This window comes from Eschscholzia californica, unplaced genomic scaffold (genome assembly GCF_041429995.1).
Source record: "Eschscholzia californica isolate CP2 unplaced genomic scaffold, dmEscCali1.0.p SCAF_1, whole genome shotgun sequence".
NCBI classification, from domain to species: Eukaryota; Viridiplantae; Streptophyta; class Magnoliopsida; order Ranunculales; family Papaveraceae; genus Eschscholzia; species Eschscholzia californica.
In genome coordinates, this window is record NW_028238198.1 from 81,724,060 (window position 1) to 81,740,191 (window position 16,132).

Genomic DNA, 16,132 nt, shown 5'->3' on the forward strand with positions numbered 1-16,132 from the left:
ACTACTGTTAATTTTTCTAGAGGGTCTAGAGGGTGCGGCTGCACACCCTCGCATCCCCCTACCTGTTGCCTTTGAATAGATTTGCTCATATATTTATTCAGTCAAGTCGTTGACTTAATGACTTCGTCAAAACTGACCATTACTTGACTCGGTAATTTTAGCAGGCAAAAGCGTCCATAAAGGTGAGAAGAGACATGCCTAGTTGGTGTGTCCGTCCACCTGCTATAAAACTAAGGTCGGGTTTTGGCTGCGCCTCTGAAGTCTGAACCAACCAAATGTTAAATCGTTTATTCGCGTCCTCATAGGAGTTAGAAGTTAGACTGTATAAACTGAATTAGGGTAAGCTACTTGAAAAGTATAGAAAGATTAGAATAGCATATAAAGAGATTTAGTGCTGGTAAAATTACCAAGCAGGAAGTTTAATTCAAACTGAAATAAATCATCACTAGCTACTTCTCCATTTATAATTGAAGTTATCACTAAAATGATCAGGATAAAGATTAGGCAGTAGCAGTAGCTTCTTCTAACAATTGCTTAACCTTGGCGACGTAATCGCTCATAGCTTCCTCATTCGATTTTCCTTCAAAAACAAATACAAGTTCATTTTAGAACTAGTAGTCTAGTACTTACACTCGCTACCATCTAGCTTGAAATATACTACTCAAGTTCCCATAGAGAAGAAAAATCATGTACTTTTGAGATAAAATAAGCAAATGATTGATATCGAGGTTCGATAGAATTGATAGAAAATACCTTCAACTGCTTTCCATGCATCCCACTTAGCTTTTCCTTTCGGGTCAAACAACCCAGGTCGACCTTCAAAGGAAGATAAACTTAATAAACACAAGAAACAGAAATGGAACTATACGATATACTAGTTATTTACTTTTATCCATTCATCTAGAGAATCAAATACATATACTAAGAACAAGTAAGAACAAGATCTTTGTTGACAATTGTAGTTTAGTTACGAAAGAGTTTCATACTAGTGTTCACATCTCCAACAGTGGCTTGCTTGAAAAGCCCATAAAGAACAAGCTTGTTCTCGTTCGATGTAGAATCAGGTAGGGTCTTAGCGTTCTCGGCGTACTCCTCAAACTCCTCCTGCAGAACGATAATAATCATTCATAAGTTAAGTTGATAATGGAACATTAGAACGAATAATATATGTCCATGATTTTGTACTACATTGATAGATCTGATAGTAGCAAAAAAGGCGATATAAAGAACGAACTAGCTCGTTTAATTACAGGGTTCACGCCTAACAACATCACTTGTTTACACAAGACAAGGTAGAAAACAATCTATCCAAAAATTGAGCCTACAACTTCAAGCTCCACATTAAATCTAACCTTGTCTTACATATATATAGGAGTAAGATCCTAATAACAATTTCCCCAAAATGTCAATTAGCATTCTTCTATAACAATAACAAAAGTAACCCAACCATTAAATTTCTAATCCTAAGGGAGTGAGTCCATTAAGATAAATGACAATCTCTCCACACTACCCACTTATCAGAAAATGCAGGAGAATTTATTTGTCAATGGAATCATCAATCATGAATAAAAATAGGGACTTCCCCATCACACCCCATTTACAATTCTAGGTCAGGAAACATTCTACTCCAATATCTACTAGACTACTACTACTACTACTCCGGTGAAACTCTCAAATTGCTCACATATTTTAATTGAAAATCCTAGATATGGGTAAAGTTTTGACGAGATTAAAAGCTAAAATAGTAATCGAAGTTCATGAAGATCTAACTAAATCAAAATATAAATAATGAAAGTTCAATTTCAATTATTTATGTGAACAAGTTATAACTTTGTTTCATGAATCTAAAGAGAAGAACCCAAATCAAAGTTAGGTATATACAATCAAATCAAATAGACTTGACGGACTGAACAATGCAAAAAAGTAGTAGTGATTTTTAGAGAGAGTGATAGATATAAAAGCAGACCTTCAAAGCCATTGTTTCGTTTTCTTTTATGGCGTAGTAACGATGATAAGTCACAAAGGAATTACGTACACTGATTATATAATAACAATTTAGAGAAATACCCTCCGATTTTTTGTTATTAGCAAATATGCCATTGTATTGTTCATTTTAAAAAATATTTGAAGGAAGACGGAACCAACATTTGGTAGTCCAAGTGGTGGGTGATGTTAACATAAGTTTTAAAATTCTGGAGGTCCCAACTTGGGTTATTGAGGTATAAATAATGTTGTTGCACTTTAGGTCATAGTTTAATTGGGCTACAGACCTGTTCTTCTAAGAGTTTGAATTTGGCAGTTATCGTGTTTATCACATCTTTGTTGAATCAATGTCATTGTAATGACTATCGTAGATCGTAGTCAATTTTCAAAAAAAATAATGATTGATATAGTGTTGACGTAAACTCCAAAATCTGGAGGTCTAAGGTTCGATATTTAGTGGAGGTAAAATCCATAGTTTATTGAACTTGAGTTATTTAATATATAAATAAAGTAAGTTGATGGACTTAGGCTAGTATAGGGGTGGCAATGGGTACCCGTTTACCCGAGAACCGAACCGACCCCGAGTCTTAATGGGTAGGTACTGGGTATAGGTTTTAGATCCATTAAGGAAATCGGGTCTTAAATGGGTATACCCGAAAGGACCCGACTAGGAGGCGGGTCCTTATCGGGTATATCCGCCGGGTACCCGACGGGTAATGGGTACCCGAGATAATACGAAAAAATACCCTAGATTATATAGTATTCTTGTACGTCAGGGTTTTTCTCACCAAGTTACCAACTCACCAAGTTATGAAATTTCTCAAATCCTCTTTTCCTTGGTTGAAAACTAATTTATAAAACACAAAAGTGAGCGAGTTAATATAACATAAAGGTTAATTTCTTCTTTCTTGATTCCCCTAATCTCTAATCTCTTATACTCATTAACTATTGTACCCGAGATATTTGCTTATTTAAGGATCTATGTCGTTTATGATATTTCTTTTCACTAGATTCATGCAAATTCTTCTACTTTAAGAAATATATGATATACTTTTGTGAATACCCAATGGGTACCCGATACCCGATGGGTACCCGAGAATTTTAAAGGTTCCGGTTCTGGATCCTTTGATTGAGGTACCGGTACCGGAACCGTCAAGAACCGAAACCGTTACAATTTATAGGTTCCGGTTCTGGATAGTTAAATACCCGAACCGGAACCGACCCGTTGACACCCCTAGGCTAGTATATTAGATGGGATTTAGGTCCAATAGTTTAGAATGATTCATTCTAGGCGATTCGTGTTTATCACATCTTGATGATGTATCAATGTCTTTGTATTGATTTCGTAGAATCATAGGCAACCTTCCGAAAAAAATTGTTGATGATACTGTACGCTTTGACACTTATACACTTCATAAGACTAAAAAGTTTCACACGTCACAGTTTATGGGAAATAGTGATTCAGGGCACAGGTGGGCATGAAAATATCTACCAATATCTGTGTTATTGGTTGAGGACATTTTAAATGTCCTGAAATTTCTACGTTATTCATTTGAGACACTTCAAACGTCTCTCCATGTCTATGTTATTCGTTTGAAACACTTCGAGTGACTTAGAAATGCATGAATCATGATGTACCTTTATATTATCTCTTCCTGATATATCAGTATCTTGTAGCGACTGTTGTAGTCGATTTCCAAAATGAAATAAAATATATACGATATTATGTTTTTTTTTTTTGTTAAAAAAGACATATGATATTATGCTAACAACACATATATGTTGAATCCAATTGGAAGATGATAATAATTTGAAATTAAGCTCATTTAATTGTTCTAACCAAACAAACAGAATAAAGCCAATCTATATCATGTGAAGTTAAAACATATATTCTTAGACTTAGAGAACTTCCATTGTTGTAGGACCATTGTCGTGGTAAGCCTCTTGCTTAATAAAAATCTGCCCACTTGGTTAAGTCTACATCATTTAGATGTGGAGTGGGGATAATTATTTTCTTCCTAAAATCAATGACACTTATATACATAAGTAATATCAAGTGAACCCTAGCGGCTAGCTCACATAATATCCCAACTTCATCAGAGCCCTTCATTGCGAAAGACGAGACAACAATTGATCCTCTGTCCCAGCAGAAACGGATAAATAAGGCTTATAGTACCTTTTGTATATCTTGCGTTTGTAGTCCAACGGTTAGGATAATTGCCTTCCAAGCAATAGACCCGGGTTCGACTCCCGGCAAACGCACATTTATTTTTCTGGCACTAAAACAGTTGAGTTATTCCTTTTTTGTGACCGGCTTCTTTTTTGGCCTCTTATTTTTCATAAATTCAAATTCAGTCTTTTTTTTCTTAAGGTAAATGCCGTAATTACTCTTCCATTAAACATATTTTCAAAATAAAATTAATTAGAAAATATCTCTCCACCTTACCTCTCTCTCTTTACCTCACCTCTCTCTTCTCCGACGAAGGTCGCCAGCTGGAAAATTTCCGACCGGCGACCTTCAAACATTTAAAAAAAAAATTCTCTCTTCTTTCTCTCTCTCTCTCTCCTTTCTTCTCTCTCTCTCTCTCCTTTCTTCTCTCTCTCTTTCATTTTTTTTTTATGTTTCAAGGTCGCCGGCCGGAAAATTTATCGGACGCCGGCCGGAAAATTTATCGGTCGCCGGCCGGAAAATTTACCGGTCGGCGACCTTCGTCGGAGAAGAGAGAGGTGAGGTGGAGAGAGATGTTTTGTAATTAATTTTATTTTGAAAATATATTTATAGGATGGGTAGTTATGACATTTACATTAAAAAAAGAGGTCAAATTTGAATTTATAAAAAATAGAGGCAAAAAAGGAAGCTGGTCACAAGGTAGGGGGCCAAAAAGGAAAAAACTCAAAAAAATTTCACTTTTTCTTTAGGGTGTTTGATATAGCAATAACAATGTTTAGTATATGCAGTGCATTAGATAAAAAGAGCATTAGTTTTAGGGCACCTCTATAGGCGCCTCCCCCAATGGCTGTAGGGGCCTCCCTCTGTTGGCGCCTCCCTTACCGTACCAAAAGACTCCTCCCGCTCCACCATCGCTTCTTCTTCTTTTCCTCTTTCATATTTTTCTTTCTCTCTCTACTTCCAAGAAATGAGAGATTCATCTAAAATGCTTACTGTTCTTGAAAGAAAGATTAAACAAATTTGAGGTTAGTGGTTTGGTTAGATCAGAATAAGTGATTGATCCATCATTTGAGGGGAAAAAATAGTAATTGGTGATATTTCAAATCCTAAAACCCTAGAACCAGCTATGGAAAGACTTGATGCTTTGATAATTCTTACAAGTGCTTCTTGGATTTGTTCACACACTAACAAGATCAAGACCATCGAAGAACGATTACTGACTAGAGAGAAAGCGAGTTTTAGAGAGAGAATAAACTAAATTCCTCTTTCTAGTGATTTATCTAACAAGAAAGTTTAAAGAGACAAATCAATGAAATTAGTAGTATTAGATTGTTGTTGCTACCTTTACCAAGGAGAATTGATACCCCACTAAAAATTTAATGACACAGACTTCCCCCATGAACGCCAAATACTTCATCCCTTCAAGCTTCAAGATTCACGAAATGGCTAGTCCGTAGCCTTCGAACTGGTTCAGTCTGTGGGTCAAAGCAAAGGCCCAGACTAGCCCAGTCCGAGACCAATCGGACTAGGCAGTCCGAATTCTCTCGGGCTGGCCCAGTCCGAGACCATACTTTGGGCCTCGGACTTGCCAGCCCGAGTTGGAGGCGCCTAAAGTGGTCGGACTGTCAACTCCTCTTGGGAGGCCCCTATAGCAATTCGGGGAGGCGCCTATAGAGGCGCCCTTAGTTTTAGTATAGGGAGATATACATGTTATTTGTTTTCAAAATTAATTGAGAAAAAAAATCGGTCTCTCCCAGCTTTACCCGGTAAAGAAACAAATAAAAACCCTAAACCATAATTGATTAAAGCAACACTGTCTCCATAGAAGGATTCATACCTTAGTTTGATTGATTTTTCCATAGATTTCAAGAGCTTCAACACCGGTGATATTAATTTAAAGAACGTCATTAACAACTATCAATTTTGCAATGAAAAATACAAGCAACTAATTTGAAGATTTCGGCTTAGCATACAAAAAAATTCATAAATGAAAGTGGTGAAAAGTTTCAACCAAAATCACTGAAAATTAAGCAAATTTCGTCCACGTCAGATGAAACATGACCTATTTCGCCGGTAAGGAATTGTTGAAAAAATAAATCAACTTCATAGGCGTCGGTTGAAACTTGTTGCCTTTCTCGTTCAACCCAATCTTCAGTTACTGATAACGGTAACTTTACCAGAATTTTGAATTCTGCTGATGTGGTTTTATTTTTGGTACCAGAAAGTTCAGAACTGGAAATTATGAGGGAAATCAGTGATGGGTTTTATCCTAAACCAGTAGTGTTTTTCAACCCAAAATGGGAATTTGAGGAAGAAAGTGGTTTTGATGATTTAAGTGGTTTTGTTGGAAGTGGTTTATTTATTCATTTCTGGCTTTAGAAGTGAAAGGACTTTTAAGTATGAAAAGACCAGTGGTATTTAAGGGTGTTAAAGATGGGATTTTTAGTGGTGAGAAATGGGTAGTATTTGTTGAAGAAGAAGGAGCTTTTAAAGTTATTACAAAGTTTAAAAGACAGACCATCAATTGGGGAAGTTGAGAATGTTTTATACAATTTAATGGCTGTTAGTTCACCTGTTACTAAATCAGCAAAGTTTCTGAGAGATTTGGTTTCAAATGTGATGGGGAAGAAGATTTCTGGTTCTGAATGTGAAATATGTAAGTTCTTAACTTTCCTGTAATGTTTTCTAACTGTTTGATGAAATTACTGAATGAGGAGATCCGAAATGCTTATATAATTTTATTCATGGGATCTGCATAGAATGTTATGTTTTTGATGTTCATAATGCATTCCTATTGGAATTCAAGTAACTTAGTGATTATTTGCACTTATATCATGTCTGCATCCACTATTGTCTCTTATTCGAGAGTGTTTACGATATTAGATATGCATAAGTATAATTATAGCAACTATCTTTAGAAGTTCATGCATTTTAGCACGCGCGGACAAAGGAATGCAAATTTGAAAACAATGAAAAGTAATATGTATATATCTTAATAGTTTGATTCTTTTTTACGATAAATGATGTTTGGATTTGTCATTCTTTTTCAAAGGAATCAATTCTTTGACTTAGACAGAGTTAGGCCTCTTCAATTACCACACGAGCACGCACCCTCTTTTAGACTATCAATTATTTATTATTACAACTTGAATATGTAATGATGTCATTAAAGAAGCTGAAATTATTGTCCTAAGAGATAAAGCATTGATGGACCCCTACCTCAAAAGAAACATGTTTTGTTGACATAATTAAATAAAAAAGAATATCATTGTTTGGCAAACTCACCCACCCTATGGAAAGCAAAGAAAACAGATTCATCAATTCCCTACTCATACATGAAAATTTTCATATACAGATTCTTGAGTGTTTGAACTTTTTATAGAACTAATTTCAAGAACAAGAAGGATTTGAAGATGGGTTCCTTTGATACTTTCATCATCTTCTCTCTTTCTTCTATACTAATTATACATTACCATACTCTTAGTACTACTGCACAAGTACCATACTATGCTTATCACTTCTGTTTGGGATCTAATTACACACTTAATAGTAAGTATCAAACGAACCTTAACCTTCTTCTTTCTTCTCTAACTAGTACGTTCAACGATACTAACACTGTCAACACATTCCTCGAAAATGGATACCGGAACGTGACAGTGGGACAAAACCCGGATACCGTTTTTGGGTCTATTCATTGTAGAGGTGACTTATTTACATCAGATGTTTGTGAAGAATGTATTAATCTTGCAGCTAAAACTATTATTAAGTATGATTTTTGTCCTACTTCTAAAGGAGCAATTATTTGGTATAGTGAATGTTCTTTGAGGTATTCTAATAAATCTTATTTCAAGATTATGAATGAAAAACCAGGAGTATATCTTGCTAATGCAGATAACATCACAAACCCAAACACGTTTTTTCGAATATTAGGTCGGTTGTTAGATGATCTTGTAACAGAAGCTGTTCTTTCTAATAATTCTTCTTCTTCATCTTCTTCTGGTCCTATTAACTATGCCACTGGAGAAGCAAATTATGCAAGGTTTGAGAAGATGTATGGGCAAGTTCAGTGTACTCCTGATATATCATCACTTAGTTGCAGTAGATGCCTTCGAGTTGCGATCGGCCATATATCGGCATGTTGTGATGGGATGCAAGGTGGAAGAGTTATTTATCCCAGTTGTACTTTCAGGTATGAGATATATCCTTTCTATAAATCTAAATTGGTGATTCCGGCACCACCGCCCCCATCCCCTCCTTTGGTTCTACCACCTGAACCAGGATCACCACCGGCAGCGAGGAGTTCTCCTACAAGCACCACTACTATTACAACAAAATGTAAGTCTCGACTACAAGCACCACTACTATTACAAAAAACGAATATATATATTGTTTGGTTCTTGAATTTAAGCAGTACAGCAGTGATACTCTGCGCGGCCATTATCCCGCCACAATCCTGGCCGAGCTATTTGGATGGGCAGGATTTAGAGAAAGAACGTACTCTTACTTTCTCTCCTTAAATCTTGCCCCACCACATACTCGCTCGGGATTTGCTGGGATAGTAGCCCTGGATACTACTTGGATGATTTATTAGGTATAAATAATCTCATTGCCACTTAGTTGCCCAATCTTTACATTCTGTAGGCTTCTAAAATTTCAATTAACTGATCAAGAAAATTATTGATTACTTGTTAATTACGCCAAAAACAGAACTGAAATAGTTAATCAGTTGAAGAACTTATCGTTTTGTATCGCTTATCTCTTTTTGTTTAAAGATGGGTCTAAATAGTCCTAGAATGGGTGAAGTTCAGAAGTTTATCTAAGTTTCATCGTTCCGAGAAACTTAACCCTGATTCTTACTTGGTTCTTGTTAATCATGCAGCAAAGAGAAGGGGCTCATCCAAACTTGCTATTATCATTGTTGTTCCTTCTATTCTTGTATTACTATCCGCGCTTGCTGTTTTCGGGTTCTGCTTCCAGAGGAGAAAGAAAATGAAGAAATTTAATTATAACGGTAAGAATTCATTTCCTTTTTTGACCTAAGAATGAAACTCAAAATTTTCCAAGTGATGTATTGTTACCTATTTAATTCCAAAAATTTGATGTTTTTTAAAAGCGAAAAACTTCATTTATTTGAAAACCAAAAGGAAAAGAATAACAAACATACAACTATCTGGCAACTCAAACGCCAGGTTGGGACAAGAAGAAAAGTGTTAAGTTAGAATACTAAGAATAGCATTTCAATTAGACACAGAATCATTTAATTGGAATCGCTTATTGTTGTTATACTGTTGAAGATGTCGATCATGAGGTTCGAAGTGCAGAATCCTTGCAGTTCAACTTCAGTATAATAAGTGCGGCCACGGACAACTTCTCTGAGGGTAATAATCTAGGGCAAGGTGGATTTGGTTCTGTATACAAGGTAGTGCTAAGTTAATAATTTCACATAATTGGAGTAAAATTAACTTTTCAATTATTAAGTGAGTTGTTTGATGTTTAATCAGGGTACACTTAGAGATGGGGAAGAAATAGCTGTGAAGAGACTCTCCATAAATTCTGGTCAAGGTGATCAAGAATTTAAAAACGAAGTCATATTAGTAGCTAAACTTCAACACAGGAATCTTGTTAGGCTTATAGGTTTTTGTTTACACGGAGAAGAAAAACTACTCATCTACGAGTTAATGCCGAACTCAAGCCTGGATCGCATCATATTTGGTTTGTGTACTATGGTTTCTAATTTTCTCTTACCCATGCTCACAAGAAAGAGTTCTTTTTTGTTTATGTATCTTCGTTTGGACGATGATTAACGGTATTGTTTGATTGAAACCAATGTGTAGATCCGGTCAGGCGAACAATTTTGGATTGGGAAAAGCGATACAGGATAATAGGAGGAATAGCCCGAGGACTTCTCTATCTTCACGAGGATTCTCGACTTAGAATTATTCATCGAGATCTTAAAGCTAGCAATATATTACTAAATGAAGATATGGTACCCAAAATCTCGGACTTTGGCATGGCTAGGCTTTTTGTGGTAGATCAGACTCAAGCTAATACAAATAGAATCGTCGGAACATAGTAAGTATTCGAGTAATAAACCAATTGATATTCCCTCCACGTTAGATCAAACTATTAACCACTTAAATTCTTGTTATATTAACATTTCCTCGTCTTCAGTGGGTACATGGCTCCAGAGTATGCAATGCACGGACAATTCTCAGTGAAATCAGATGTTTTTAGTTTCGGTGTCCTTGTGCTAGAGATTCTTAGCGGAGAAAAAAACACCTCGTTCTATGAATCGGTAGTAGGAGGAGCTCAAGATCTTCTCAGTTATGTGAGTACGATTCTCATTTTCGATTAAACTGAAAAATTAAATCCTTGAATTATTTGCCGGGTTTTGAGTAATTGGGGAATTTATCATAGGCATGGAAACATTGGAATAATGGGACATTTTTAGAATGTCTGGATCCAATAATGCGGGACAGCTGTTCGACAAGCGAAGTTATGAGATGCATCCACATTGCGTTGTTATGTGTTCAAGATGATATAGCTCTCAGACCAACAATGGCATCGACGATTTTGATGCTCAATAGCAACCTCGCTACTCTTCCAGTACCAGCACAACCTGCATATTTTGTGTCTGATGAATCAATAGTAGAGGCCGCGGTGAGTGTCAACGAGGTGTCGATTACTGAACTAGAGCCTAGATAACCATAAAAAAGTCAAAAAAATTTCTTATAAGTTATGCACTTGGCTATTTCTCCTTTCTTGGTTGGGTCAACAATGCCCTTAGATCTCCTTTTTGGTATTTTTTCGAAGTATTTTAGTCAAGATATGGAAAGAAAATGATGTAGATATAAGGGTCTGTTTGATATGTCAGAATGTCTGAGTAAGAAAATCGACCTTTTTCTGATAGGAAAGAAAATGACTTTCTTTTTCTTATATGAAAGTCAAGTTCTAGTGTTTGATTGGTTATGAGAATATTTGGAGGTACCTTTAAAATTCAAACAAATTCAACCCTATTAAGCCATTCCCTCGGAGGTGCCTCTAGACAATTTGACATCATCTTCTTCTTATTATCAGAAACCCTGATGTCCCTTTAGTTCAGCCCGGACTAGATATAGATCAGACCGGGAGAGAGCTAGAGCATTCGCTGCAATTCTTCATCAATAATTTTCGAATGCCAATTCTCAGAGAGATAGTAACCCAGATCCACTTCTTCCCCCTTTACATTTCTCTCTTATTTTGTTCAGGTTAATCAATTTTGCCTTCTACTCCTCCTCCGTCAGGCGTTAGTGACGATTTTACCTTCTTAGTAAAGATACTTGTCAGCCCCAAATTTTTTGATGGTGGTGGTAGTTACGAGAACATTTAAGGACGAGTGTCTGTATATAGGGCTGTACTTTTAGTATTCGGACCGACCAAACCAATCTGATCCAAACAGATTTTGGCGGTTAGGAGACTGATCCAATGTTTATCCGGATTACTAAAAAGTCAAAACCGAAGGATTTGGTTCGGTCCATGAATTTATTTGACAGATAACCGAAAAAACCGAAGCGAACCATTTATCATTATCTTTTATATATTAAATATGTAAGAACATATGATTGTGCATGATGGGTGGTGGAGATTCAATTGTTTATCATTTTTTTTTATCTTCCTCGAATGTTGATAAACTATGTAGAATTAATCACATACATGTAGACTTAATGGTTTGTGAGATAATCCATTTTTAGCACATTTTAAACATAATTGTAGCATGTTTTAAAGTTGAAAACTCGAACTTTTGTTCTTGCAAAATTTTAAGGGTGCGTCTATAGGCGCCTCCCAAAACTGCTATAGGAGCCTCCCGTCTGTAGGCGCACCCCGTACAACTCAGGAGGCGCCTCCCGAGCACCCCTCTTCTTCTTCTCTTCATCGTGCTCTCTCTACTTTTTTTTAAAATCCAAAATTCAATGGTGTTTCCCAACTACAATATTGTGTTTTCCTAAGCCATGAATCACCTTAATCTCCGCTGCAGGTATAACTTTAATTTCTTCTTCCCCAAATCTTGAATTCAATTCCTTCATCCAATCTAATATTATCTGCATTCTCGACTAAAACTGATGAAGCTATTAGTTTTTCAACCAATAAAGCTTCATCTTTCTGAAATTTCTTGATCCATGAAATGAAGAACCCTAACGATTATCAAATGGTATTTTTGAGTTTTCAATCTTTTGAATCAACGAAACAAAGAACCCTAACCATGAAAAGAAGAACCCTCATTAAAGGAAGAACCCTAACTATTATCAAATGGTATTTTTGCATTTTCATCTTAGAATCCATGAAATAAAAAATCCTGACCATGAATGAAGAACCCCAACCATGAAAACACAGGGGAGAATCCATGAAAGGCTTAGATTGATAAGAGGGCTCCGATTGTATCAACCTGATACCTAAAACAAGGTCTCAGACTGGCCCGGCCCGAGACCTCTCGGACTGGATAGTCCGACCCTTCTCGGGCTTGCCCATTCCCGAAGAAATGCACTGGGCCTCGGACTGGTTTGGCCGAATGGGGGGCACCTACAGCTGTCGGGTATTGACTGTAGTCAAACTCGTCGGGGAGGCTCCTATAGCAGTTTTCGGAGGCGCCTGTAGAGGCGTCCAAATTTTAATATTTGGTTTGGATCGAGATTTACAACAACCAAACTCTTTGGAGATAGATTCAAAAGTCGGTTACCCAACCTATGTTATAATTAATAACTTCTAAATTAATAAAGGTTGATGTTTTGGGAAACAAGAAAGATTTCAGAAGTACAAAATTTCAAAAGTTCGAAAAACAAAAAGATTCTTCCAAAACACACTTCCTCTCTCCATCTTTCTCTTTGTTTTTCTCTCTCTATGTTACGGCGAACGAGAAACGGGTTAAACTAAGGGCTCTGGTCTCTCATGTATTTTGATTCAAATAAAAACCATATACCTTAAAGTTCATGTGCACTTGTTGGTATTGTGGTTCAAATTAAACAAATTTTCTATGTGGGTATAGTAGCAAATGGGTCTTTGGTTTAGTGCCATAGACAATTTGATTTTCATTAAGTTTTCAATTAGGCAACTTTATCCAATAGCATTCATTTCATAAATAGAAAGTTACAATATGAGCCTTTATTGGATAAAGTTGCCTAATTGAAAACTTAATGAAAATCAAATTGTCTATGGTCGTTCTCGTTCCTTGTAAATTGACTACGTCACAAATATCAATTCAATCAAAATCTTATTCGGGTATCCATTGATAGACTTGTCGTTGTGTTCTTCATATAAGACTCTAGTAGCACAATAAATTTTTTTTTTTTGTTTTTCGATGAACACCAACTTTTTTTTGTTGAAAGTAATAGCATGATATAGTTCAAAAAAAAAAAAATATGGTTTCCTCCTACAAAAAAAAAAAACCAAAGGCCTTAGAAGAGCGCGCCCCAACAATATCTCTCAACCGCCAAATCTCAAATCTCCCCTTATCTCAAAACCTAATAAATTCCGCGGTTTCCTTCTATAAAACGTGGATGTTCCCAGTCTAGGGTTTCTTTTTTTTTTTTCATTGAGAAGTTTCGTATCTTTCTCTCTACTCCACTCTGTCTCTCTTAATTCGTTCTAGGGTTTTCATATCTTTCTCCTTTTATTTGTTGGTTTTGTGATTATTATTTGATCTCTAGGGTTTCTTGTTCTGCTACTACCAAATTGTTACAACATGACGGTGAATCTCACTGCCAATGCTATTTCTATTATTTGTAATGGGGCTTTTGAAGAAAATGGTTTCAAACCCATTGTTCAAGTTATAGGTTTGAAGTTATTACGTTCTCAACAAGCTAGTTATGGGTTGTTGCTTTCGGATGGAATTCATACTCAGCAAGGGATGCTAGCTACTAAGATGAATAATTTGATTACTTCTGGAAAATTGCAAGCAGGATCTGTTATTCAATTGTTTGAGTTTGTAAGCCAAACCATTCAGAATCAAAAGTAAGTTAATTACTAAAAGATTTTTTCTTTATCAGGATTACAATTGGCATCTCTATTCCTGTGAAAACTTTAACTAACTGTTTTTTTTTGTTTGGATTTGGACTTGGATTTCTTTTATCAGGATTTTAATTGTCATCTCTATGCATGTGATACTTGATAAGTGTGATCAAATTGGACAGCCAAAGCACTACTATATGCAAGGTGCTGCTGGTTCTGCCCCACTAGCTCAACCAGCCATGGGGAAGCTAGGAATGGCTGCAGGTGCTGCTGGGTCTGTCCAACAAGCTCAACCAGCCATGTGGAAGCTAGGAATGGCTAGTGCAGGTGCTGCTGGTTCTGCCCCACTATCTCAACCAGCCATGGGGAAGCTAGGAATGGCTGCAGGTGCTGCTGGTTCTGTCCAACAAGCTCAACTACTCATGGGGAAGCCAGGAATGGCTAGTGCAGGTGCTGCCCCACTATCTCAACCAGCCATGGGGAAACTAGGAATGGCTGCAGGTGCTGCTGGTTCTGTCCAACAAGCTCAATCACTCATGGGGAAGCCAGGAATTGCCGCAGGAACTGCTGGTTCTGCCCCACAAGCTCAACCATCCATGCAGCAGCTAGGAATGGCTGCAGGAAATTATCAGCAGTCATATGCTGCCTCTGCTTCAGTTCCCAGTGGTCTTTCCGCGACGCAGCAGGGAGGTGTTCTGTGGACGATGCAGCAGCAGCAGCAGCAGCTAGATTCATTAGAGTACTTTTATATCTTAAAATCTAGTAATTTTAGAAAATATAATATTAGGTAGTTTTATAGGGTTGGTAAAAGGGCACTCTGAATTTTGTACAACCCCACCGAATTCGAAAGAGACTATTCGAGTCCACCGAATTCACAAGAGACTATTCGGTACGAGCCCACCGAAATTCACTTCAGTAGCCCTTCCTTTCTCTTCTCTCTTTCCCTGTCTCTCTCTCTCTCTCTCTCCAAATGAGTGAAGAGCCCAATGCATAGATCTAGTTACATGCTTATTTAATTAGGATTGTCTGAATTGCAGGTCGCAAAGGCGTTTAATGGCATCTACAAGAGAAGGTATGCTGTTAAATCAAATTGAGGAGCTGAAAGAAGAGAACAAAAGACTGAGAGAGGACACAGAAAAGTTGAAGAATGCTTTATCGGTTTTGATAAAATGATGAAGATGGGTATTAGCACATATAAAAGATGCCTAATATTTTTTCTTTTCGACTGGCCTAACTTTTTTTTTTGAACTAGCCTAATTTTCTTTAAGTAACATTCATTTTATAAATAAAAAGTTACAATATGAGCCTTTGTGGGATAAAGTTGCCTCATTGAAAGCTTGATGAAAATCAAATTGTCTATGATCATTTTCATTCCTTGTAAATTGACTAGGTTACAAATATCAATTCAATCAAAATCTTATTCAAGATGGTTTACAGATTACTAAACCAAATACCCATTTGCTACTATGCCCATATAGAAAATTTGTTTAATTTCAACCACAATACAGACAAGTGGAAATGGATTTTAAGGTTTAATTTCAACTTAGAGATAGAAAAACAAAGATAAGGATGGAGAGAAAGTGTGTTTGGAAGAATTTGTTTGTTTTTCTAACTTTTCAAATTTTGTACTTCCCAAATCTTTCTTGTTTCCACCAAAACATCAACCTTTAATTATTTAGAAGCTATTAATTATAATTTAATTAGCTTTAAAGAAACATGTAATCAGAGTTCAATTGGGTTGGGGTAGGGACGATGTGTTTACCACTTCCATAAGATGGAACATGGGACCTCTGCATTACAAAGTATATGTACTGGTCAGCTGGGCTACCAGTGGTTGGATATCTTAATACTCATATCAAATATACACAAAAAAAAGTTTCACGGCGTTGCTTGCTCGACACGACAATCCTCTTGGGGACGATGTTCCCTTTGAAGGTCGAGCCTGAATGGTCTAGGCCCAATTTGGGAGTGTCGCACATCACAACGCCCCTAGAAGTG

General features: G+C 36.6%; 3 protein-coding genes and 1 non-coding gene across 7 annotated transcripts; 3 read left to right on the forward strand and 1 right to left on the reverse strand.

Annotated features, from left to right (window-relative positions):
- Positions 1-323: 323 nt before the first annotated feature.
- LOC147569897 (acyl-CoA-binding domain-containing protein 1-like) lies at positions 324-2,022 on the reverse strand. The gene is made up of 4 exons (XM_086656414.1): positions 1,967-2,022; positions 987-1,104; positions 754-816; positions 324-580 (listed from the first exon to the last, which is right to left on the reverse strand). The coding sequence occupies exons 1-4, from the start codon at positions 1,976-1,978 to the stop codon at positions 501-503; spliced, it is 273 nt and encodes a 90-aa protein (XP_086512540.1). The 5' UTR covers positions 1,979-2,022; the 3' UTR covers positions 324-500.
- A 2,151-nt stretch (positions 2,023-4,173) lies between these two features.
- Positions 4,174-4,245, forward strand: TRNAG-UCC (transfer RNA glycine (anticodon UCC)). The gene has a single exon. It is a non-coding gene; the product is annotated as a tRNA-Gly (tRNA).
- Positions 4,246-7,384: 3,139 nt separating this feature from the next.
- Positions 7,385-11,359, forward strand: LOC147569899 (cysteine-rich receptor-like protein kinase 10). Of its 4 annotated transcripts, none has more exons than XM_086656418.1 (8): positions 7,385-8,488; positions 9,033-9,164; positions 9,448-9,572; positions 9,655-9,865; positions 9,988-10,225; positions 10,325-10,481; positions 10,571-10,813; positions 11,231-11,359. In XM_086656418.1, exons 1-8 carry the CDS (start codon positions 7,567-7,569, stop codon positions 11,237-11,239), a joined length of 2,037 nt encoding a protein of 678 aa, XP_086512544.1. In that variant the 5' UTR covers positions 7,385-7,566; the 3' UTR covers positions 11,240-11,359. The 4 variants fall into 4 exon arrangements, with proteins under 4 accessions (XP_086512544.1, XP_086512542.1, XP_086512541.1 ...); XM_086656416.1 differs by lacking the exon at positions 11,231-11,359 and adding an exon at positions 11,138-11,177; XM_086656415.1 differs by lacking the exon at positions 11,231-11,359 and having other exon boundaries at positions 10,571-11,113.
- A 2,234-nt stretch (positions 11,360-13,593) lies between these two features.
- On the forward strand, positions 13,594-15,493 carry LOC147569900 (uncharacterized). The gene is made up of 3 exons (XM_086656467.1): positions 13,594-14,137; positions 14,259-14,873; positions 15,172-15,493. Exons 1-3 carry the CDS (start codon positions 13,869-13,871, stop codon positions 15,305-15,307), a joined length of 1,020 nt encoding a protein of 339 aa, XP_086512593.1. The 5' UTR covers positions 13,594-13,868; the 3' UTR covers positions 15,308-15,493.
- Positions 15,494-16,132: the final 639 nt, after the last annotated feature.

Excerpts from the sequence above, each read along its gene's own strand:
- LOC147569899 (XM_086656415.1), top strand. The coding sequence starts at position 7,567 with ATGGGTTCCTTTGATACTTTCATCATCTTCTCTCTTTCTTCTATACTA. Across the intron at positions 8,489-9,032 it reads CACTACTATTACAACAAAAT|CAAAGAGAAGGGGCTCATCC; the intron begins GTAAGTCTCGAC and ends TTAATCATGCAG. Across the intron at positions 10,226-10,324 it reads AATAGAATCGTCGGAACATA|TGGGTACATGGCTCCAGAGT; the intron begins GTAAGTATTCGA and ends CCTCGTCTTCAG.
- LOC147569900 (XM_086656467.1), top strand. The coding sequence starts at position 13,869 with ATGACGGTGAATCTCACTGCCAATGCTATTTCTATTATTTGTAATGGG. Across the intron at positions 14,138-14,258 it reads CAAACCATTCAGAATCAAAA|GATTTTAATTGTCATCTCTA; the intron begins GTAAGTTAATTA and ends TTCTTTTATCAG. Across the intron at positions 14,874-15,171 it reads CAGCAGCTAGATTCATTAGA|GTCGCAAAGGCGTTTAATGG; the intron begins GTACTTTTATAT and ends TCTGAATTGCAG.
- LOC147569897 (XM_086656414.1), bottom strand. Across the intron at positions 817-986 it reads TGTTGGAGATGTGAACACTA|GTCGACCTGGGTTGTTTGAC; the intron begins GTATGAAACTCT and ends CTTCCTTTGAAG. Across the intron at positions 581-753 it reads TGCATGGAAAGCAGTTGAAG|GAAAATCGAATGAGGAAGCT; the intron begins GTATTTTCTATC and ends TTGTTTTTGAAG.